The 24720-nt window shown below is 35.9% G+C and overlaps 2 protein-coding genes across 4 annotated transcripts in view; one reads left to right on the forward strand and one right to left on the reverse strand.

Annotated features, from left to right (window-relative positions):
- Positions 1-2548, forward strand: part of LOC306873778 (dipeptidase 2-like) — a 20073-nt gene extending 17525 nt beyond the window's left edge. Inside the window, exon 11 of one of the 2 annotated variants that reach the window (XM_079423263.1) lies at positions 1332-2548. In XM_079423263.1, the coding sequence (XP_079279389.1) occupies positions 1332-1520 (189 nt within the window). In that variant the 3' untranslated portion in view covers positions 1521-2548. The remainder of the gene's footprint in view (positions 1-1331) is intronic. The other variant, XM_079423264.1, reaches the window with a different exon arrangement.
- LOC306873763 (solute carrier family 12 member 4-like) lies at positions 2295-23906 on the reverse strand. 2 transcript variants are annotated; one of them, XM_079423244.1, is made up of 24 exons: positions 23643-23906; positions 14080-14177; positions 13707-13838; positions 13455-13601; positions 12700-12754; positions 12438-12568; positions 12102-12343; positions 11635-11849; positions 11269-11433; positions 10689-10787; positions 10451-10508; positions 10186-10360; positions 9683-9801; positions 9148-9246; positions 8818-8937; positions 8585-8689; positions 7524-7692; positions 7119-7314; positions 6857-7026; positions 6531-6662; positions 6320-6427; positions 5473-5660; positions 5035-5168; positions 2295-3386 (listed from the first exon to the last, which is right to left on the reverse strand). In XM_079423244.1, exons 1-24 carry the CDS (start codon positions 23779-23781, stop codon positions 3295-3297), a joined length of 3288 nt encoding a protein of 1095 aa, XP_079279370.1. In that variant the 5' UTR covers positions 23782-23906; the 3' UTR covers positions 2295-3294. The 2 variants fall into 2 exon arrangements, with proteins under 2 accessions (XP_079279370.1, XP_079279371.1); XM_079423245.1 differs by lacking the exon at positions 23643-23906 and adding an exon at positions 15475-15581 and having other exon boundaries at positions 2300-3386.
- Positions 23907-24720: the final 814 nt, after the last annotated feature.

Here is a 24720-nt window from a genome sequence, read left to right on the forward strand (position 1 = left end):
AATTCCTTCCAGTTCCTTTTATTTCCTTTGAAAAATTCTTTGTTCTGCTCTGTGATCCCCATTAATTTATCTGATCACATTACAGCCACTATCTTCCACCCTCAGTTAACCCTCTTCTTTAAATTATGGTTGTTATTGCAACATCCACTTCACAAAACACCTCTCTACCTTATATATCAAATCTTCAAACAGACCATAGAAAATGTATCTGTTACATCAGGGCTGCCAACTCTCAGATTTTTGACACTGTTCTCACGCCACACGTCCAAAAACATTGGGAGCAAAGAGAACACTGACAGTGAGACAGAGTAGGCAACACCATGAGACAGGGAGTTATTCTGACCAATCAGGAGAAATATAGGCTAATTGTAATTTATTTCCATTCATGCTGAGTATTCAGCCTCCCTCTCATCTTGCACTGTGAACGCAGGCAGGTCATTGAGTTATAGTTACGCTCTGGGTCTTAACTAAGTTTAGGTTAGTAACGAATATATTCAGTATACTACAAATAAATAAGATAGCGTTAGCAAAGTAAAAAAAAATTGCACTGTTGCAGCAGTTGATCTACGTCAAACAGTACCAGTCCTCAAACTAGTACCACTAGTCAGACAAAATTATGCTTACAGGTTTTGTGTTTTTTTTAAGACCACCCAGCTTACTCCAAGCTGAAATGAGTTGGCGGCCCTGATATAAATATAGTATGCATACATATGACACCTTACCATCCTGTTCTTGATAATATATGATTCCTCCTTATCCAAATGCCACTGCACTGGTTCAGCTTGTTATGTGTTGGTTTCTGTTTAGTTCCTGTCTGACCTTATTTGGTATTTCCTGTTCTCGTTTTGTTAATCTTCTTTCATTTAGATCACCTGTTTTAATCAATCATCTTGTTTGCTCCTTTGTTTCCGTTCCTTTATAAGTCCTCAGTTCTAATAAAGACTCTTTTCATCTACTCCTTCGTCGTGCGCCAGTTACTACAACCACGTTCCGTGACGCAGCTCATTTAATCTGAGATTTTATTAACTGTAGCTGCGCTCAGTTTGGACCACAACCAATGCAAGAAATATTTTTAAACCCTGTTGTCTCTATCAGACTTATGTATCACTTTCACAAACAATTGGCATATTTTGGTTTTAGTTCTAAATTGGTATCTTTTTATATATTTGTGTAATTTCAAAAAAATGTTTTTATCTCATTCATTTTAAGGACATGTGTACTGAAATAAGTGTTACATATTCTTGCAGTTTGTATGTTAGAAGTATTTCCCTCAGTGTGGTCAAAGCACATTTGGATATACGTTAAATATTTCTCTCTCTCCATATGTTAAGGTGCGTGATGATATGCTGCACATTTTACCCAGTGAAGCAGAAATCTCACTTTCGGAAGTGAACAAGAGCTGTCGTGCGATGCTGGTCCATCCAGGCAGGCCTGAAAGTAGCCATCGAAATGGAAACACTACATTAATGCCTGTGAAAGCCTTAATCTGCTTCATATTACTTTGTATCCAGATACAGTAATCTAACAATGAATCAACCAGAGACCGTGTACAAATTAAATGTTTACCACAGACTGCTTAGCCAACATTTGATTTAAAATCTCAAGACCAGGAGTACATCTGGAGTACATTCGCTGGCTGAAACTGACACCTTTAGGCCTTTGACAGTTTTGGAAACTTATGTTTGGTAACAGTTTATGAAGACTGTACTTTATAATTGTTTCTTAATATGCATAGGTAGTGTACAGATCACATGAGATAACAAAATGAGGTAACAAACAGCACTGTTGCCTTATTTTGTGCTTTCTTAGCATATCAGTAAGAAGCATCTGTTTCTTTCGATCTGTCTGGTACTTCACTTTCGCAGAAGTAGATATGAAAAATATAGATAGTAGATATCATTTCTTTTTATATTTTTATTGAATAGATAAATATTGTATGTATGTTGAAATCAATTAATGTATTATTAAATTATTTCTTTCCAAACACATTTCTGGCTTACCGTTTGGACTAATAAGTAGTCCCACCTCAAACTCTGTTGAACTGCTCAAATGTAAAGATTAATCTTCTGGAAGCACCAGAGAGTCACAGTGTATACTTACATTATCATCAGATGACACTGTCTATCAATAATACTGTATACATTTATTATAGAATGAAAAAATACTCATCAACTTAATGCAATACCACCCGTTTTTTTTTTTTTCTCCCTAGCTTCTTTTTTGTTAATCCATAAGGTGTGCAGTTAAAGGTTGTCTTCTCTGAAGCAAAAATAAGATCATATAATACATGTACCATGTTCTGCAGTTCATAGTGCACTTTATTGTAACATTGCATTAAGTGTTTAATCTTTCTCTTTAACATGAAACACTGTACAGATCTAAAACTATACAACCAGTAAAAGATCATCGCCTTTATATCCCAGATATAAATGTTGTTATTCAATAGAGTTTTCCATATTTTCTTCTATTTGTATAACAAATGTATGTAACAAATGTCTGTACAATAATCATGCCCTAAAAAAATAATAAAGACTTTGTATCGGTATCCAAAATGTCTCATTCCCAATATGAGTTGTGTACTAAATTGTAGTATGTTGAAAATGAATGGTTCATTTATAAAGAATCTTTCTCTTAAAAAAAAGTTATACAATGCAGTTATAAATTACAAAATCTATCCATCCCATTTCAGCTCCTTTGGTTATTTTCTAATGCAGTGGGGAGTTTTACAAATAAATAAAGAAGACAAAATAAATAAAAAAATACAAGCACTCAAATGGCAATTTAAATTTAGCACTTGCATTCTGAATGGCAGTCTTGTACCAGGAAGCACTAGATCTGTTTCTTGGGCAGTGAAAGTCAAGATAATCATATGTGCTCATTTTTTTAAATAGTTGCCCTGTACATAATTTTTTGCATGGCAATTTTTTTTATATTAAAAAACTGTTAACTGTTGTGAAATATTTGTCTTGGCTCTGACCCAAACCACAATATTTTCTAATTAACTGTTAGAATGCTTGAAAGTGTAAGTTTCTACATCAGCGATTTAAACTCATCACGGTTGACAAAACCTAAAATGTTTTAAAGTGGGATTGTCTACTTAATGTCATACGTAAGCAATGTTTTTGCCCTGAATCATCTGTTATTTTGTGCAGCAAACATGGCCTGAATTCCAAAGTGATTCTGAATGTTATGGTGTGAATGTGGAATGGGTTCAGTTAAAAAAAAAGTTTTTTTGACTTGCACTAGATATAGTAACAAACAGTAACAGTGGTCTATGTACGTATCTTTGGCCATTCAGGAATATATGGTGATGACCTCACAACCTCCACCTCTTACAAGCAGCACTCTCTCTAGGCCTTCAGTCAACACCTCAAGAAATTCCATATCTGAAATCTGAGTTAACGAAACAGCATGAGAAGTAGCGATACATTTATACCAAACAGAGCATATTTTCATGTTGGATTTATCTAGAACCCGAATTCCAGAAATGTTGGGACATTTTTAAAAATTTGAATAAAATGAAAACTAAAATAATTTCAAATCACATGATCCAATATTTTATTCACAATAGAACATAGATAACATAACAAATGTTTAAACTGAGAAATTTTACAATTTTATGCAAAAAATGAGCTCATTTCAAATTTGATGCCTGCTACAGGTCTCAAAATAGTTGGGACGGGGGCATGTTTACCATGGTACAGCATCTCCTCTTCTTTTTAAAACAGTTTGAAGACATCTGGGCATCGAAGTTATGAGTTTCTGGAGTTTTGGTGTTGTAATTTGGTCCCATTCTTGCCTGATATAGGTTTCCAGCTGCTGAAGAGTTTGTGGTCGTCTTTGACGTATTTTTTATTTAATGATGTGCCAAATGTTCTCTATAGGTGAAAGATCTGGAATGCAGGCAGGCCAATTCAGCACCCGGACTCTTCTACTACGAAGCCCTGCTGTTGTAATAGCTGCAGAATGTGGTTTTGCATTGTCCTGCTGAAATACACCAGGCCTTCCCTGAAACAGACCTCGTCTGGAGGGGAGCATATGTTGCTCTAAAACCTTTATATACCTTTCAACGTTCATAGTGCCTTCCAAAACATGCAAGCTGCCCATACCATATGCACTTATGCACCCCCATACCATCAGAGATGCTGGTTTTTGAACTGAACGCTGATAACACGCTGGAAGGTCTCCCTCCTCTTTAGCCTGGAGGACACGGCGTCTGTGATTTCTAACAAGATTGTCAAATTTGGACTCGTCTGACCATAGAACACTTTTCCACTTTGAAACAGTCCATTATAAATATGGCTTCCTTTATGCATGATAGAGCTTTAGTTGGCATTAGCAGATGGCACGGAAGATTGTGTTTACTGACAGTAGATTCTGGAAGTATTCCTGGGCCCATTTAGTAATGTCAATGACAGAATCATGTCGATGAGTGATGCAGTGTCGTCTGAGGGCCCAAAGACCAGGGGCATCCAACAAAGGTCTTTGGACTTGTCCCTTACGCACACAGATTTCTTTTGATGATGTTATGCACTGTAGATGATGAGATTTGCACTCTTTCACAGATTGGAGAGCCTCTGCCCATCTTTGCTTCTGAGAGACTCTGCCTCTCTAAGCCATCCCTTTTATAGCTAATCATGTTACAGACCTGATGTCAATTAACTTAATTAGCTGCTAGATGTTCTCCAGGCTGAATGTTTTCAAAATGTCTTGCTTTTTCAGCCCTTTGTTGCCGCCGTGCCAACTTTTTTGAGACCTGTAGCTGGCATAAAATTTGAAATGAGCTCATTTAGTGGATATAAGTGTAAAATTTCTCCATTTAAACATTTGCTATGTTCTCTATGTTCTATTGTGAATAAAATATTGGCTCATGTGATTTGAAAGTCTATTAGTTTTCATTTTATTCAAATAAAAAAAAAAAAACGTCCTAACATTTCTGGAATTCAGGTTGTATATCTCACTAGAAACTAAGCACACCGGTAAAAGAAAGCTTTAATACAGTACTTAAAGTATATCATTTTTTGGGAAGGATACAGTTTTCATCTCCCTCAGGGTTGCGTGGAGGTCCCGGCATATTCAGCAGCACGAGTCTGGCATCATGGGATCTATTTACAATAACCTCATTCAGCTTCACAGCTGTGTGCATCCGCCGAACATTAGATTGGTCACTGTAACAAAATGTGTGGAATTTAAAAAAATAAATAAATAAAAGAAACAAGGACCTTTGAGGGGTTATAGGTTATTCCACACTGAAAGTACACAAGCATACACCGACATAGTTTACTTATGTAAAAAAGGCAAATACAACAAGGAACAGACGGCAATGATCCTCTCCTCTTTATGCTAACTATAAAAAACAAACAGGTCTATTATACAAAGATAAAAAAATAAAACCTACTACTTTGTACCAAATACTGTGTTTATAGTGTGCAGTGGTGGCATTCCTGTTCTCTTTCCTGCTTGCCTACTCACGGTTTAATGCTGATTAGTTCTCTGAAGTTTTCTGGTGCGTTGCTTCGGTTTCGTCTTTCCGCTTCTATTTTTTCATTAGTCCAGGTCATTTGGTTTTTCTCAGGTAATACGTCAATGGTTTCCTCTTCTTCATCTGAGTATAGACTTCCCATTCTTATCAGCGAGTGTCTGTCCTTCACTAGCTGGGCCTAGAGTAATGAGACCACACTTAAGAGAACTGCTACTGCTGGTATTTAACTTTTACAGTCAACAAGACATTAAATGTGATGCTAGCATAGAGCATCAGGTGTGACTCCCCTAATTTTGTCCACAAAATGGGTTGATTTGATAATGAAATGCATTTTGTACATAAAACAAGTTGTTGGGATGACAAAATACTGGCATATTTATTCACACATAACAGTGTTGTCAAAAAAAGCATAAAAGCCTGCACACAATATCCTTAGAGAAAAAAAATCCTTATTCAGAAGCCTTTTTTTTTTTTACTTTGCTTTTATGCTTTTTTATATTTACATTTAGTTCGCAAAATGCATGCTGACAAAATAAGGAAATTATTTCAACTTAAATGGAAAACACTAATTTTTATGCACAATATTAGTATGCAGTTTGGACTTTTTTGCACAAATGATGCAATGACTACATTTCGGTAGATAAAATTATATGAAAATACTTAAATGTTACACAAATTATTTATTTATTATATATTTAAGTAACCACTTCAGGGTGTATTGTTTTTCATTTCATACATACTGTATTCAACATATTATAATGACTTCTGTATTATTTTGCTTTAGGTAAGCTACAGTGCAACACAGAAGAGACATTTCACAAGTAAATATTGCAGTACCTCTCTGTCTCTCTCTGCACAAGAGAGCCTCATTTGTTTTAACATCTGTGACCTCTGCTCCATCATCAGTGTTCGCTCATACGTATATGCTGAGATATCACTGTCGTGCTGCAAATAACAACATTTGACATTAAATTATAATGGCATAAATACTTAATGTCATGGAGTGGGATGTGAAGTGTTAATAGTAAAGCGAAAGTGTTCTGTATACCATCTCAACCACTTCCACCTCTGCTTCTAATCTGAGCTGGTACAGGAAGGTTGCCAGATCTTTCTTCATCTGAATGCTGTTATCGTCCATTTGAGCCACAGTGAAGATGCGCATCTTACATTTACGCCAGACCTGAAGTACAAGAATCCAATATATTGTGCTGATTTATTGATTGTCAGAACAAATATTGCCAGTGAGTATCTAAAATATTAATTGAAAAACAAATCTATTAATTTAGATCAGTCTTATTAATTCTCATGAAGTATTTTTCTATCATTTTAATTCCATAATTTGTATTTTAAAATTAGTAATGGCTAATTGTTCACCTTATGTTGTTTGAGAAGGAAAGGCAGCAGCATGAGCATTCCACCATCATGGACAATCCACCACACATCAATATATCCATCAGAAAAGCGCTCATGATTGCTGGGATAGAATGACACATTTTTGGGGACCATCAGAGCCAGGTGGGCAGCTGTAGTACACCGGACTGTATCTACAAGTGAGAGAATATGAAAGAGGACTAGATTAACATCAGACTTTCTAAGGACTGTGCAGGCAAATAACTCAAATAAACCTTGTTCTTACTAATAAAGGTTTTCCAAGCCCGTGGGTCTTCACTCTGTCTCCAGCCATATGGCCAGCCCATAACGACTGTGTTATGTTTCATGCCTCCCAGACCGCAGGACTGGATGAGGTGTGCAATCCCCTCTCTCACTTTGGAGGTGACCACCACCTGACAGAAGCCCTTTACCCGCTCAATCTCCATCATGTTCTTTATTGCCTGGTGGAGGGTACAGAAACCAAATGTAATTAAATGTTGCCTTTGCTATCTCTCCTTTGCACACTCCAGAGAGGGTGATATAGAGCTCTCTGAGAGACAGTAGACCTAATTTCATACATAACCATCATTGTATTTGCATCTGTAATTTAGGATCACAGTTACAGTCATGGTGATGCTAAAAGTGCATGTAAATCAGGAAACTTCCTCACCTGTTCTGACGCTTGAGTTTCTCCGTAGCATTCCAGGAAGTTGCCTTGTATCACTGATCCTACAATGGTTAGACCTTTTCCCGCCTTTAGTTGTGAGGCAAAGGTAAGCATTCTGGGATACTTCACATGCAGGTCCTCATCCAACTTCAGCAGAACCAACAACTGTGGCCTATTAACAATTAAATTTTTATGTGATTTTAGTGTAATAATTTATATATAAAAAAATAATAATTAAAATAAAGTATGGGTGTATAGTATCTAATATAATAGCGTTTCAATATTGCATGCCTACATTTACTCAGTTTTGGCTCAGAATATATATATATATTTTTTTAAGAATTACTTTTATTCAGCAAGGATGCATTAACATGGATTAAAGGTCAAAAAAGGCTGACCTTTTGAATTTTCTATTAATCAAAGAATCCTGAAAAAATGCATTGTTTTTCACTAAAATATTAAGAAGCACAACTTTTTTCAGCATTCATAATAATAAGAAAAAATGTTTCTTGAGTGTCAAACCAGCATTTTAGAATGATTTTATTTTATCATGTGGAAAAACAGCTGCTGAAAATTCAGCTTTTCCATGACAGAAAAATAAATAAAATAGAAAACAGTTATTTTTGGTTATAATATTTCACAGTATTACTGTTTTTACTGTATTTTTATGATCAATAAATATTATGATCAGCCTTGATGAGTATTAGAGAATTTGTTTTATAAACATTAGGTAATCTTACCAACTTTCGAACGGTAGGGCAATACCAATATGCTACTGTTAGTACAAACACTGTTTGAAGTATGCATGCAGGAGTATGTAATTTAAACAGTATCTTCTAGCTTTTATAAACATTATTTAATTAAACTAAGTGAAAGTGTTTCCAGGTCATTATTAAATATGTGTCCAGGAAAAATATCAGCTGATAATATTTTAAGTTAGCATTTTATCTACACTTTTTAATCTAATTCTTTATATATATTTTTTAATAGTTTTGGTTTATATAATGTATTCTATGTACATCAGGCAATTATCATGGAAAACACATTGTCTGTGACAAACTAACCTCCAGTTTTTGGTGTGGGGTGGTCCAGCCTCCAGGCGAAGAAGAGCGTAACGGGCTGCACTAAGAGACAACCCGCGAATCCCGTCCCCCCATTCCTTCTCTGCTCTACAAGAGAGAAAAATATACAAGCCAGAGATTTGTAAACTAAAGATGGAGAATTCAAGTGACTCTTCAAGTACTTTCTAGTGATATACTGTATGTTAGTTTAATGGATGTAATGGGAAATCACTTACCCCTGATACTCAATGTACTTGTAGATCATACCAGCAATGCCCATCGCTACAATGGCATAGTACCAAGAGGAGATAAACATAAGGGCTAAACACATACTCATGCCAAGAAATGAAAGAGCCCTGAGAGGGAGAGAACAGAGAGCACATCATAAAAAATACCCATTATTGTTACAATAGCTGGAATTGTTATATTAAAGGTAGTTTTTTAAATAATTGCAAGAAATGTAAAGTGAATATCAAGGGCTAAATGAGAGTGAGTTTTAACATCACGTTTGACCTGAATTAAAATGTGATTACAAGAGAAGTTCTCAAGACCAGTGACCAATTTACCAGTGGTAGTATCTGAACCGAGGTCTCCAGTTTGGTGTTCTTAAAAGTGTTTGTACTGCACACGCCAAGTTTACAAAAAGATAACACATCAGGAAAAACCTGTAAAGTGAACACAAATATATCCATATTAGAAAAAGTGTCATGTAATACATGCAATGACAATTAAGTTGAAAAAACATTTTGACCTAAAATAAAACATGAATAAGAATCTATATTTCTGGCTGAAAACCAGGACTGCTGTGAGTTGGTGGTAGTGACAAGAACATGGAAACATATGTGCTGTTTGTACCGACCCTGTAAGTTTCATAAGAAGCAAATGTAAATTGATCTCTATCCTAGATTTTACCAGTAGGATCTATTTGCAATATAATTTATTGTATGTATTTACAGAATATAAAATGATTAAATAAAAATAACATGTAATTGCATTAACATGCAACATTCAATATAAAAATGGCATCTTATTATGCAATTTTGATCATTTATTTTGAGTGACAGTGATGTTTCTGTGTGAATATTTGTGCTTTGTCCTCACATGGAGAGAATAGGAGCAACCATATCCAGTGATGCAATGAGGATGCCGAGCTCTGCTATGAGTCCCGTCAGCAGCAGGGCCCACGTGGGCTCTCCATTAGCTTTACCGTGTCCAAAAACCTGTGCGTGTGCAAACACATGGACACACAGGGACAGAAAGCAGCAGTCAGCTGTTAGCATCACATTTTAGGAAAAACATTTTACCTATGACATGCAAATGCTTTCTTTTATGGCTTTTGTGGTTTGGCATTCCAGAAAAGGAAGTAAATATAATCCAGGAGCTCCATTTCCTGAAAGTCTTCTCAACTTCATCAGTCATGTTATAAGTTTCAAAACACAGTAGTTCTACAATACATTACGAACACAGATAAAAGATAAGCATGCTGTTATTTTATACTGTGTACTCATATTGAGACTGTAATTAAGTAAATAACCATGGTGAAAAAAGATGTGGAGTGTTTATTTGATATATTCTTTGCAATCATTTATCAGGAGCTCTCTTACTCTTAGGAAAGGAATGATGTTATCTTTAGCAATGGCTTGCAGGAGGCGAGGAGCTCCTGTCAGAGACTGAAGTCCTGCACCCACTGTGGAGAAGAAGGAGCCAATCACAATGACCCAGGGAGAGGGCCAAGACAGTGTGCCGACCACCAAGTTTTTATTAACGGCATCTCCAAACCTAGAAGGGATACGCAAGAACACATGAGACACAACATGCTTGTTTCCATCTAAAAATGCTGTATTTGTAATCTCAAGAATCTCTACTTACTTATCTCTCAGCACCACACCCTCAATACAGGCCCCAAATAGAACCACAGAGCTGAAGTCTGTCAAAGGAGTCAGGGAATCCTATGGAACTTTGAATGCTAAATAAAATTGCTCTTGACAAAAAAAGTTTTTATAACACAAAAATAACAAATGAGTCCTAAAATAATACACTGTCAATAAGAGTAATGGTTAAATTCTTGTTTTAAACATAATATCTGTAACAATAGCAAAAAGGATACAGACAAGAGAGGTAGTTGTAATAGCCAGGATCGTCCCTATTGGTATAGACTTCTGTGCATCTCTTAGATCTCCAGATCTGTTTGATCCTGCCATAATGCCTGTTTCAGAGACACAGAGAGACAAAATACTGAATTTCAAGACATTAACATTCAAGACTACTGAAAGTTTTTTTTAAGCAAGAGTACAATCCATTGAATGCACTGCACTTCTATCCATCACAGCCTAGTTCTCATTCCCATCAAGAATAAAATATGGTGCTACCCTGACTAAGGTCTATAGCTGTTCTATATCAACTGTGCTGCTTACAGTTGAAGGAGTAACTGAAAAGAGATACTCTCTGCTTCTGATAGTGACACTTGTACAGTTTGTGTATACTTTATTATTTAGTCTTTTTTGTCTACATTTAACAAAGGGGGTTATATGTAGTAATATTAATCAAATAACCAAATGTTTGAATTTTGCATGTAGCATAAAGTCTATTACACTGCTGGACTCCGTGATTGTCCTATCAGAATAAAAGCAGGGAGCTGTGTAATAAATAAATATATTTGTTAACCAAAGAGGACAGATGGGTTTTACCTGTGGCAGAAGGAAAGAAGATTCCCACTAAGAGGGTGAAGGACGTGGCGATGTCAGCAGACACATAGAAGCCAAAGGTCTTCATTGAGCCATGGACATCAACAGAGGACAGACTTGCCTTTTCAAGTATCTGCCCTTTCTCCATGTAATCCCCCCACATGTTTTCTACACACATACACATGCAGTTCTAAGAAGTTCTAATAAAAAAAATTTACAAAGCTACATATTATACATGTTAAAAAGCAAGTGCCTACAAAAGGAGAGCCTTTTACACCATCTTTAAATGTATGCTGTAATTTTCTTATCTGAACGTTTTTCTTTCTTTTTGGACCTAGATGATATTCTGTGGACCATATGTGTCCTTACCTTTAATGATGCCACTGGCCAGCCCAGGAATGCCCTGGATCTCTGTAACATTGTTCTGGAGGAAGTACTCGTCACAATGAGCACTACTGGAGTTCTCGGCGCTGCAGAAGTTCTTCCAAAGCTGGCTGGGAACCGTGTCATTACCGACAATTACTGTCTTCCAACAGACATCAAACAAATCACGAACCAGTGTGCGATTTCCTAACATGCAGATCCTACACAAATTAAAAGAAAAATCCTGATATACTTATCTGCATCCAATTGTATTTCATTCTGCATCATAAGAAAACTGTGTAAACTATTGAAAATAAATAAAAAAAACAGCTCATCGCAGTTCATTTTTTTGTACTATTAAGAAAAATGAAGCTATAAACATGTATAATATATAAATCATATAAATTGGCACAGTCTTATCGTTAATATTACATTTTATGTATTGACTATAAACATGTAACTGAAAAACTTACGGAAACTCAGGGGGGTGGAAGATAGATTTGATAGCTCCGGCATAGATGGAAACAATGGAGATTATGACACAAGCCAGGAAAAGGGAGGCAAATTTATTGACATATTTGACCCCCACAAAGACAACCACAGCCATAAGGCTCAAACATATTGTGCCGTATACCCGCATGTTATTCAGCATCGCACCACTCCCTGCATGAATATCTGTGGGATGGAATATGGCAGCCTGAGGAATCAGGTATTTCTGTAGACAAACGAGTTGATGAATGATTATTTTCAGAGCTGGATCATTTTGGGGTTTGGATAATTGTGTGTTGTCATAATAAAAGGAGACTGACCAGAAATATTTCAATTGCTCCCAGTATGTACATCGCAGCAGCGAAGGTTGTGCCCAAATAAAAACAGAGACCAACTGCACCACCAAACTCAGGGCCCAGAGACCGAGATATCATGAAATAGGCCCCACCAGCTGCCAATTTAAAAAAAAAAGGAAATAATCATAATTAAATCAAAAATTAAAAACCTAAACTAAAACCTTCAATACTGATATTTCTTGTACAGTGTACAATGTTATAATACAGTATAAACATTTAAAATTACCTGGAACTACACCATTTGTGGCTATGGCACTCATCGAGATTGCCGTTAACATTGTCTGTTAAAACAAACAAACAAGTAAAAATCATACATTTAAACATTTTAACTTTATTTTATGTTAAACATCATCCTGCTTTCCAAATATCAAACTCACTGTGTGCACTAATGGCGGAGTTACAGAGTTCAGACACTGCCTGCCTTACTAATCAATAACAGCTACATTTGAGGGTTAGCCAGTGAAAATAAAATAGCAACTAAATCTAATAAATTAAGTAGATTTGTGTAATCCGTTTGATTCATGTAATCTCAAATTATTTTAATGCATATTTTCCAGGCTAATGCATAATAGGTTTTAATGTAATGTAGAATGCGCTTGCTATTTAAGTTAATATAAAGCTTGCATGCTTTAAAATGCTAATTCTCAGACACACTGTATGAGAAAAGCACACAAATAAAATGATTTCACACGACCTATGTTACACTGCTGTCTGACAGAAGATACCAGAGAATTCAGCCTTGCACAACCAGACTTAAGAACACTTTTTTCACACTCTGCCAACTACTGGTAAATTGTCAGTGTTAGCTTTTATTGATTGGTTTACTATTTCTATTACTTCTTATTATTTGAAATACTGTCTGTATCTTGTTTTGGATATGTCAAATTGCTTAAAAACAATGTTAGGCTGCTTGTTTACAGGACAGACAAGGGAAAGCAAAAGTAGGAATGTATTTGTGAGGGTGTGTCTGCAGTAACTCACACAGGAACAGCACATGAGAACGATCAGGAAGGATTGGACGACACCTGCTGTTCCTACTATCCAAGTGAGACGCAGAAAGAGAATCACACCGAAGATGTTCTGCAGACATGGCAGGTACACTCCCATCAGTGTGCCCATATTCGGAGACTACAGAGAACAAAGCAGAAGAGAGAAAAGTCTTTCAGAACAACATTGTTGCAGATGTTTTGGTTAGAGTGAAAATATAATGTTGTGAAAATAACACTTTATAACCTTGGGCATTTGTCTTCTGGATGCATCAGCACTTTCTGCCTCTTCATGTTCTTTGGCTCCCTGAGTAACATTTGTGTAACTGACCAGCCGACTGAGAAGAGATGAGACCTTCGGCCGGATATCCAACTCTTCCTATGGAAAGATACACCTCAGCACCAATCATACTAAATCATAATTCTACACATAACATAACATGAAAACTATTCAATTTTTTTAATGTGGAATTTGGGAATGCTATTGAGACTTTAGATTATATTTAGTGGGAAATATTACATTTAGCAGCGACTTACAAATGAGGACAACAGAAGCAATAAAAACCAACAAAAGAGCAGAGAGAATTACAAAGAGAAGGCAATCAAAATTAAAAATGAACCTCAAACAGGGCCAAGTTTTTGTCATAGTAGTCATTCCTCTTAGATGCTGAGTCTGAACTGCTGAGGAAAGGACTGTCTTCTTTATGATTGCCATGACCTGCAAGGGGACGACATTTCAACCGCATTTACTGGATTTACTGGCATATACATCATTCCAGTGGGTGCACATGGTGTCCATTAGCTTTTTATTTTATGTGTTTCTTTATTTTAAACCAATATCTTATAATTCTTAACTTGCTTTAATTTGCTTGTATTATGCTTTTCCATAAATTGTATCATCACACAATTATGAGTTATTTTATCTAGATTGGTTTAATATTTACTGCCCATTCAACTGATAAAGGGATTTTTCTTCACCAGAGAGAGAGAGAAAAAGAAAGAAATGCAACCATTTTTAGTGTACCCCCCCCCCCCCCCCCCCCCAAGAATAACTGTAAGCTTTTGCCCACATTTAATTATGAAATTTCCCGTCCTACGCCCACTAATTAAATGCGACTAATGTCCTATTCTTTACACTCTACATTGTGTCATTGTGTAACAACTGAATCAAATGAGATCATTTTATTTTTATTTTTGGAAAAAAAATGCTCCTCAGATAAAAATTTATATAATGTATCAATATGAACTGGTGGAGTGAGTGAAGAAATTAACAAATACTGAAGCTTAATTCATAGTCCTTCATAATTGTTTCATTTAATAAGAAGTTCCAAACAAACAAATAGGCCTAAAGACTTGCAGCTGCAAGTACACTTGAACCCTTTTCTAACATTGGCACCAAGCATTAAACCCATTTTGTTTTTATGCTTCTCTGTTTGTTTTTTTTCTCCCTCTCCCTTTCTTTTATTCTTATTTTGCCCTTTAATCAGGTCACTGAATGTGAACACATACTCGGTTTGATTGTTTTGTGTCCTCACACTCTCTGCTCTCAAAACAAATGTCAATACAAACACTGCTAAAGGCACCCAAATATAGTGCCAGTCTTAATAATGCATACCGTGATAGATAATAATTTGTCAAGTGCATCATGATTTTGCAGTTTGGTCTGTATATCTGTATCCTACTTAGACACTTTTTGCACTAGAGTCTGACACCCACATTGAATACTGTGCAGATTTAGTGATGTTTTTGTTTGTTTGTTTTTTTTTTGCTCTAGGGTAGAATTCAGACAGTAGAAACAGAAGATAACAAAGTGGAGGTGATATTTCAGAACCAGACATAGGGAAGGGATATATTCCTTCTAACGTTAGTCTACATCACCGAAATTGCAATTAATTAGTTCATAAATGTAACCATATAGCATATACTTGCTCACAAATACATAATAAAAAAGGATAGTAACTGGTGTAATTTCAAGATTAAACTGAAATCTCTTGCTTGCTATAGGTCTAACTCACCTGTGTCCTGGATTAATTTGCCATTATAGGTAGAGTTTGCATGAGCATTGTTGTGGATCAGCATGTTGGTCTAGGCAGGCAGCACACTGTCTATATCCAGGTCAATGTAAACTAACTGTTACTGAGAGAGCAGGGGGGTGATCAGAATTTATGCACAAACACACACACCCTTGCCAATGGTACATTTGCTCAAATGTGTGCACGCGCACATACACACACACACACTGACCCTCAGGTTCAAAAAGCATCCACTGATAAATCAGAAACACTGCTGCACACTTACACAAGAGATTCAATATGTGAGCAGGGCCTTCCATAAAACTTTTAATGCAGAATGTTAACACATTTTAAACACTTGTTTAATAAGATGCCTGAAAATACAGAAAACTGAATAGCCATTCTCCAGTGATGGAATAATATATTTGAGTATTATCTTAATTATCTGAGAAATCTGGGATCTAAAAACGAATATTTAAATTAACTATTTATTTGGTCCAGAGGTGTAAAAAGTACTCAAAAATTTTACTCAAGTGAAAGTACAGATTACTTGTGTTCACGGTGTGTGTGTGTGTGTGTGTTCACTGCTGTGTGTGTGCACGTTGGATGGGTTAAATGCAGAGCACGAATTCCGAGTATGGGTCATCATACTTGGCAGTATGTCACTTCACTCACTCACTTCAGATACTCAGTGAAAATTTAAAAGTATCTGACCAAAAACATACTTGAGTAAAGGTAAAAAAGTACAACTTTAAAGTATTAAAAAAGTAGAAGTACTTTTTTTTCCTAACTGATATACAGAAGTTTTGTTAAAGGGAGAAAACAAAACAAAATGCACAGGTCAGACACATATCTAGTGCAACAACAACATTTAAAATGCAGCACAGTGGAACACACACACATACTCACACAAATCCTGGGAAAGGGATTTAAATTAAACTCTATCCTTTCCACCCTCATGCCATCATATATATATATATATATATATATATATATATATATATATATATATATATATGACTTTCATTTATCAGATGAACATAAACTAAGAGTTTTAGAGAAAAAATAAATCATCTCTTTGTATAATGCAAGTGTATGGGACGTCTAAAAATGAATATTACAGTTCCTCAACCCCTGTTAATGAATCAGTGTCTTAAGTGAAACGATAAATACAAAAAATACAAATACCAATATTTTAAACTTAACCGTCGTGTTCACTTTGTGTGGTTTCTGAAGTGGTCCTGTCCCCTTGCATTATACAGACTAAAAATATTTTCTTTATTTCATCTGAAGAAAGAAAGCGATAAACATCTGGGACGACATGAGGATGAGTAAATGATGAGAGAATTTTCATTTTTGGGTGAACTATTTCTTTGAATATCAAAATGTGATTCAGAGGCTAAAACATATCCCATACAGAATACAAGAATGTGTTGAATTAATGAGGAGAGTTATAGAATTAAAACATACAACATTAACATTTTGAAAGGCCAATTTTTGTGTTGTCTATTCAACATCATTGTCTAAAATAGGGATGGGAAGCGTTGATCCTGGAGGGCCGGTGTCCCTGCAGAGTTTAGCTCCAACCTTAATCAGACACACATGAACAAGCTAACCAAGGTCTTCAGGATACAGGTAGGTATTTTTTTTTTCCAGGGTTGGAGATAAACTCTTCAGGACAGTGGCCCTCCAGTATCAACGTTCCCCACCCCTGGTCTAAAAGGATAATTAAACTTTTAATTGTTTATTTGGGGCATTTAGAGTTTTTTTCTCAGCAAATATTGCTAAATAATTATTTGTGACTAATTAGATTAATTAATGAGAAAATCATGTAATTATTAAGATAAAAAAAATATTCATTTACAGTCCTAATTGCTACTCAATGTGTCATATAATGACATATTATAAATACAACTTATCCACCTGGTAAGAACTTCACTAAACATAAATTACAATTTGTTTATTATCTTTTTTTTGGAGATGTGTAACATTTAATAAAAACAAACATCATTCCCACAAAAATATTAGGTAACACTTTATTTTGATAGTCCACTTTAGACATTCTACTAACAGTAAGTAACTTTGCAACTACATGTCAACTAGCAGTCATTAGAGTATTAGTAGACTGTCTGCTTAGTGCTTAATATCTGCTAACACTTTATTTTGATGGGTCCACAACATACTACATACTGACTATTAGAAACGTTGTCAGTATATGTCAACTTATTCTACTAACCCTAAATCTACCCTAACCGTCTACTCTGAGAGTTAGTAGACATGTAGTTGCAAATTAATGAGAATTAGTTGACATGTAGTTACAAAGTTACTTATAGTTAGTGGTGAACGTTTGAAGCCTGGCATTTAGCTGATGAACTTCACAACTGAAGTAGAAATGTGTGTGCTTGATGTGTGAAAACAATGATCACTGGTTCTCACATCAAGCATGCACATTTGAACTTAACTTTACCATATTTATTGTGCATAAGATAAAATAAAAATGTAAAGTACTTTTCAAGATGAAATAAAATTGTAAGGAGTAAAAGTACAGTTTTTTTTCCCTCCAGAAATGTAATCAAGTAAAAGTACAAGTAACCAGTTTAAATTACACTTGAATAAAGTACAAATCCCCCAAAATAATACTTAAGTAAAGTAATCAAGTAAAATTACTCAAGTATTTTACACCTCTGATTTGGTCACTAATCAAATAAGTACATTTGTGAGAGCGAACATGTTCACTGGTTTTAGACATGCTAAATACTATGACATCCTAAAATTTATTAAAAAGTTTTTAGTAAATATAACTCAAATTTAAAAAAAATATAGCATCTTCACCAGTGGTCTCCAATCAATACCCTAACATAACTGTATAAACAAACAAGAAGAAAATGGTAAAATGCTGCCATCTAGCGTTACTCGTGAACACGTTTTCTTCCCTCAGTCTGTGAGATAGCATGTTGATCGTTTTTAAACACTTCAAAGATGCTTCCTGAGCAAGAAATGTTTGAGAAGAACTGATATGTTTACCAGATATGTTTATCGGATTGCTTCTACACAAAGCCTAACAGAAATGGCTTGACAGCCCCCACAGAGAATGTGTCTTGCTGTGTAACTGCAGGAGCTTTATGGCGGCAGGTCTGAACACGTTAACAGGACTGTGCCAAAGGCTGCATATCAAAGCCAAAACTGCTAACCTCACACTGTGGTGTTTAGAGTGAACTGAGAGACCTTACCATATCAACATTTATCCAGTGGACAAGAACACTTATTTACAGTAAATATTGTATAGTAATACATTTAGAAGCTACACAGTCATTCGTTTTCACCAATTTGAAAACATCACACACATAAGCTGTTATTGCACAGTACAAGGGAAGACTCAGGCACATTTGGCAACCAGCTGTAGAAAACAGCTCTGTTCAAACATCTGTAAATGTTGTTCAGACAATAGCCCAAAGGTAGACCAGATTTACTGAAAATAGCGATTTACCTCCAAAGTGGAATATTTTGAAGAGACAAAACCACTTTGTGTTGGAAAATGCAACAGCTGATATACATCAGGAAGAAATGAACTAGCTATTAAGGAGGTTATGTGTTAAATTGGCCAAACATTCCAATTATTAAATATTTAAAGTCTTCATTAAGAGGCAGTCATGCTGTTTAGGCCAATTTAGCCCTTTTTGGCAATGTAATGTGTTATGATGGCATACTTGGTTGCTTGACGTGATTGTAGTAATCAAATCCGGTGTGTAGCCTACTGTAAGTGCATTGTTAACAGCATGCATGTTCACTCATGTGTACCTTTGTCTGTGATGTCTTGTAGGCCTATTAGTGTTTTGAGACTAACCTTTGTGCTCATAAACAACTGTATAACTCACTCTGTTTGTCCTGCAAAGACACATCACTCTCTCAATCTTTCATTACAAGTAAACAGCTCTAGTGAGCATCTTAATAACAGTCAACAGTAGTAATTTAGTGTGATGTATAGGAGACTTGGGAATTTACTGACTTTTACATTGTATTAATACCAGTTATACATGTTTCATTTTAGGACTACCAATGGCTTTAACAGTTGGCTTTAAATGTTTAAAGATAATGTCATTTACACAAACAAGCTTTTACCAGAGTGTTTTTAAAAACAAAAGGTGTGGACTGTTACACAATAGCCCATCACTGGTAATAGCCTTTCTGAATTAGATGAGTGCAGTTGAATAAGTCTGTGGAATTGGACCCTGCTGGGAGAACAGAATGTACGAGGGCTTGATGTGCATTAACAAGGGAGAAGAAGCTGTACTGAACTGATGAAGTTCCAACAATTAGAATCATTAGCAAAAGACAGATCAATACTCAAAAGCACTATATGAAAACATTGCACTACAAATAATTACCAGACTTTTATTAATGATCATAGTTTAAAAAAAATACAATATACTTTAAGATATAAGTCAAATCAGCACAAGGCCAACACACTGAAAAAGCCTAAACTGTGCTTTTCCCAGCATGTACTGTGGCATTAATGGTTAATGGCAGGCTATTGCATTGTTTTTCCCTTCACAGGTTTTATTTACCTCTTTGAATTTATCTTTTTTAGTAACCTGTTATCATGTGATGTCAAGATTAATTTGTTCCTCTATTTAAAATTATTATTATAATATAAGTTCATACAGCTTGCAACATCAAGAGTTACTTTATCTAAACAGGCACACTACTGTCTTGTACACTCACAATAGTTTGTGACTGGTAAGATTTTTTTAAAATGTTTTTCAAAGAAATTTTCTCACTGTCATCACAATTTTCTGACGATCATCATCATCATCATCATCAAAAAAAAAAAAAAAGTATTGGAAAAATGTATTTGATTTTTTATATTCCTGCACAAAAGTGCTATAGTGAAATATATTCTTGGCATGTCCAGTCATTCACTGTTTTAGGAAAACATACATAGGACATTAGAGGCCATATTGAAAGTGATGTGACGTGGCCAATATGGTTACCCATACTCAGAATTTGTGCTCTGCATTTAACCCATCCTAAGTGCACACACACAGCAGTGAACACACACAAACACCGTGAACACACACCCGGAGCAGTATTGAAGATATCCCATTAGATAAGTATTGTAAATTTAATCTTGTAACTGTGCAAAGTCACTATTACGTCGTACTTTGCCCTGCTGGTTTGTTTTCATATTTATTGCAGTTCTGTTCTCTCTTCTTTTTCCTTTCTATTTTCTCTTTATGGTAGATCATTCATGTTCTGTAAGCACTGCAAAAATGTATCCTGAAATGCATAGCAAGTCAGTTGAACTGAATGTAATTTCTTCCTTCATAATTATGTGCTGTATCTTTGCATCCCTTGACAGAAAAAACCCCAGTAAACAGTAATACTGTGAAACAGTATTACAACATAAAATAACAGATTTTATATTAATATACTGTAAAATGTAATTTATTTACTTGATGGCAAGAATAATCCTTCAGAAATCATTCTAAATGCTGATTTGCTGCTCAAGAAATTCTTATTACTATCAATGTTGGAAACAGTTGTGCCGCCTAATATTTTTGTGGAAACTGATACATTTTGTTCAGGATTCTGATGGATAGAAGGTTCAAAAGAACTTCATTTATTTGTAATATGAATCTGTTTTAACATTATACATGTCTTTGTCACCTTTGATCAATTTAAGGCATTCTTGCTGAATAAAATTAATTTCTTTTAAAAAACTCATATTGATCCCCAACTAAATGTTAGTGTAACTGTTGCCATGCTGGCAGGTTTTGAGAGCTTGATTATCACTTTTGATGACCCCTCAGTAGGCTCCAAAGTGGATCAATGACTGCCTTTATACTGTATCTATTTATTAGCTCTGTTCCTGATCTTAATAAATCCACAAAACAATTTCATATATGAGATTAGTAAGAGATAAGTCAGTTTAAGACATTCTATGCCTGTCAAGTACAGCTGTCTTTCAACAAAAACTACTACAGGCTTTCTTAGTGGAAGAGGATCTATTGTTACCTTAAGAAGCCAGAGACATTCTTGATCTTAGGGACTGCCAGGCAGCTCCCACTCGAAAGTATAATGATGTTGCTTTTTCCGTGTCAAATAACAACTCCTTCAGGTTATAAAGAGGATGACCTCTTTGTGTTAAACCTACTCAGAAATCCATAAAAAAATGATTCCAGTTGTGTTAGAAAATTGTTTGTCAAAGAAAACCAGCTGGTATATCATCTTATCAGCTACAATAAAGTTGTCTTTCCTTAGCTAACACTAATTCTAATGATCTCTGGCAGCTTGTTTTCAGGACTGTACTGAACAGGTAAAAAGACTCTTTATCTGTCTTCCTTCCTCTCTTCATCTATTTTCCTGTAAATAACGTGGAAATAAGGCATGACGTGGTTCATGGGTTTGACTGAGAGCTGATGCTTTTCCATTACAGGCCTGTTTCAACACAATGACCGCAGTGTGTAGTCCTGCTCTAAACATCGCTGAGCTGACACACTAAAAAACAAAGTTAGCAGTGTGAACACCCTCCTTCTGCTCTGCCCCTCCTAAAGTTAAACGATCCAGCAGTGAGACTGTCACATAAGACAACTCTTCTTCATCAACCTACAACCTTGCTTACACAGAGAAAATCATATTGGCCTCAAGAGATCTACAACCTCAATGACCTGTGCTGTGCTGTGATGACACTCTCAAATCTTCAGAAGACCTTCTATTAGGCCAATGGTTTGAGGCGACTGCTGAATTTTAATTCACAAATGCAAATAGATTAAGGTAAAGCACAGGATTTACTCAAGTCAGACCTGCTCTGTCATGGACAAACACATCTTCTACTAAGGAAATTATAAACTTAGAAATAGGATTATGTAACTGTACTTCTGCAAGTATTCCAGCCTGTAATTTCCATCCTCAGAGAGGTTGAGAGAGAAAGATTGACACAGAGAGAGATATTTTAAAGAGCCAGGGGTCACAAAAATGCATGGGAAATGCATGACGGGAAAATCACTGTGTATATATATTCTTTTTTATGTTTTTCATATTTTCATACTTTCATTTATATACCACTCATCATTTACCTCGAAAGTTTGCTGTCTATTTGAGATGATGAGGTTCTTTGTTGTTGTTGCAATGATTAATTTATGTCTAGTTGTATAATTATTACATATATGGAAAGCTGTATGGCAAGAATCTGCATGCACACATTTTCTTTATTTCTTTTTGTTTAATTCCTGTAGCGATTCATTCAATGATTCACTTTGTTCATTCATTTTAATGTTCAAGTTCATCATTTGTTCTGCAAGATATCATTAATTTTTTACAAAACCTATAGGCATAAACATGACAAGACTGGATCCAGTGACCCTCTCTTGACCATACTAACAGTAAGCCGTAAGTATACAGCACATTGGCTATATATTTGTATGTGTTATGGTGGGCATATGCCATTTACAAAAGCCTCACTCCCAAATTGGCACCTTTTTACCCGAACACACAAAGGAAAAAAGGACATATGTGTCTCCACAGACCTGGTGGTCTCTCCATATGCCAGTTACAGCTGCAGTAAACAGATGCTGATGTCTTTTAATCATGCCTTAGGGCTGGACATATCTCTATCTTACCATTTGTTTCTCTCTTTTAAAATGCGCTATAGAGAAAGGAACAAGATGGAGGAAAGAAATGCCAGTTAAACCCTCAGCTGCTGTCTTGGCACAAAGAGAGAGGGCTCCATCTTTTGGGTCTATGAATACTTGAGGCCTGTTCCATTATTGCAGACCTCCGGTTCCGCCTCTGCTTTGGCTCTTGATTGTTTTCCTTTGTCATCACAGTGGTGTCCGGCATGTCAGCACTGTGCCGAGAGTCCCGATGTGAGTTACTCTTAAATCCCTCCCCTTATATCAAATGTACGTCATTTTATAGAGACACAACTTTGCCAACATGATAAAACTCCCTCAGAACTTTCCAAAAACTGGGATGTGAGTAGTCATTGGGTCCTGTGACGTTACTGACTGAACAATTGCCATGGTTACCGTATTGCTGATGGTTTGAGGATGATTGTCAAGAATATTAGGGTTAAATCAAACTTTTAAACTCAGCTCCCGAGGTAGTTAAAACCAAGTTTACGCCTCAGGGACTGTTTTTCACAAAGTGATAAATGAAAGAAAAAAACTTACCATCTGAGCTAACTGTGTCTCCATGTCCAGGGTATCCTCCCTGTCCTGTGTCTCTGTAATCCACCCAGTTTATTCCCTCCAGACTGTCATAGTTGGACGGAGAGTTATCCTGCACTGGTACAACGGTGAAATGGGGCATATTTTTATCCGTTTAGCGTGAGTTTCTGTCTCAGTCTTTCTCTTCTTTTGGCAGATAGCACGTTCCCAGCTGAACTCTCCCTGAAATCTCCAACACATTCCTCTAGTCTTCCCTCACTTCCTCTCAATCCATTAGCATAGTCCCCACCTTCTTTCCCTGGTCCCTCCTCCTGTTTGGACAAATAGAGAGGCTCTGACACTTTGGCCTGTCTCACAGTTTCCCCCTGCTCTCTCAGCTGTGAGTCTCGCTCTCACTCATGTTTCCTGGCTTAAAATGTGAATCACAATCTTCATGAGGAAAAGAACCAGTATGTGTGATGGGTTCTTTCATTCTTCAGCTGTTAAAACCCAGATCTTTTACATTCTTTGTATGAAGATTGCTTAAAGTATAATATTATACCATCTATATGCTAAAATCTCTCAGGGAAAAACTTCTATGGACTTTGTATGCACTTCAAAAGGAAATGGTAAATACCTTGGCAAGGCACAAGTGTACACACAGCAGTCTATTCCAAGTTAATAGGTAACAGCTCTTTCATATACATTCACATAATAGTAGTAGTTTTAACCTAGACCAAATGGGGTGCACCAAAATTTAGACATCCTATTTTTAAGCATTAGCAGCACATCTGCTGATAACTAGGGTATATAATTTTGTGATCATCTTTTCTTGCAAGATTCTTGTCTTTAAGTGATACACGAGGGTGTTGGTATCTGTCATTTTAAACATTTCCTTTCAATGAACTGCATGTAACAAGACCACAAAAGATGTGGGACCATTTTAGTAGTCTGTAATTAAGGTTTCCATTTTTGGTTGCCTAAGGCCAGGTCCTTCTGTCATCCTGCCCAAAGCAAGCTAAATGCGTTCGCATTTTTAAGAGACTATAAAATGTATTTGAAATAATCTTTTGTGTTTGCAGTCTTCAAACACTTGTGTATT

This window comes from Barbus barbus (genome assembly GCF_936440315.1).
Source record: "Barbus barbus genome assembly, chromosome: 1".
Taxonomy (NCBI): domain Eukaryota; kingdom Metazoa; phylum Chordata; class Actinopteri; order Cypriniformes; family Cyprinidae; genus Barbus; species Barbus barbus.

Bases quoted from the DNA above. Each gene is read 5' to 3' on its own strand.
- LOC306873763 (XM_079423244.1), bottom strand. From the start codon at position 23,781: ATGCCCCATTTCACCGTTGTACCAGTGCAGGATAACTCTCCGTCCAAC. The intron at 12,344-12,437 runs GTCAGTCTCCTT...GTTTGTCTACAG, and splicing joins GAGCAATTGAAATATTTCTG to AAATACCTGATTCCTCAGGC. The intron at 6,663-6,856 runs GTGAACAATTAG...CTTGTACTTCAG, and splicing joins TCCTTCTCAAACAACATAAG to GTCTGGCGTAAATGTAAGAT.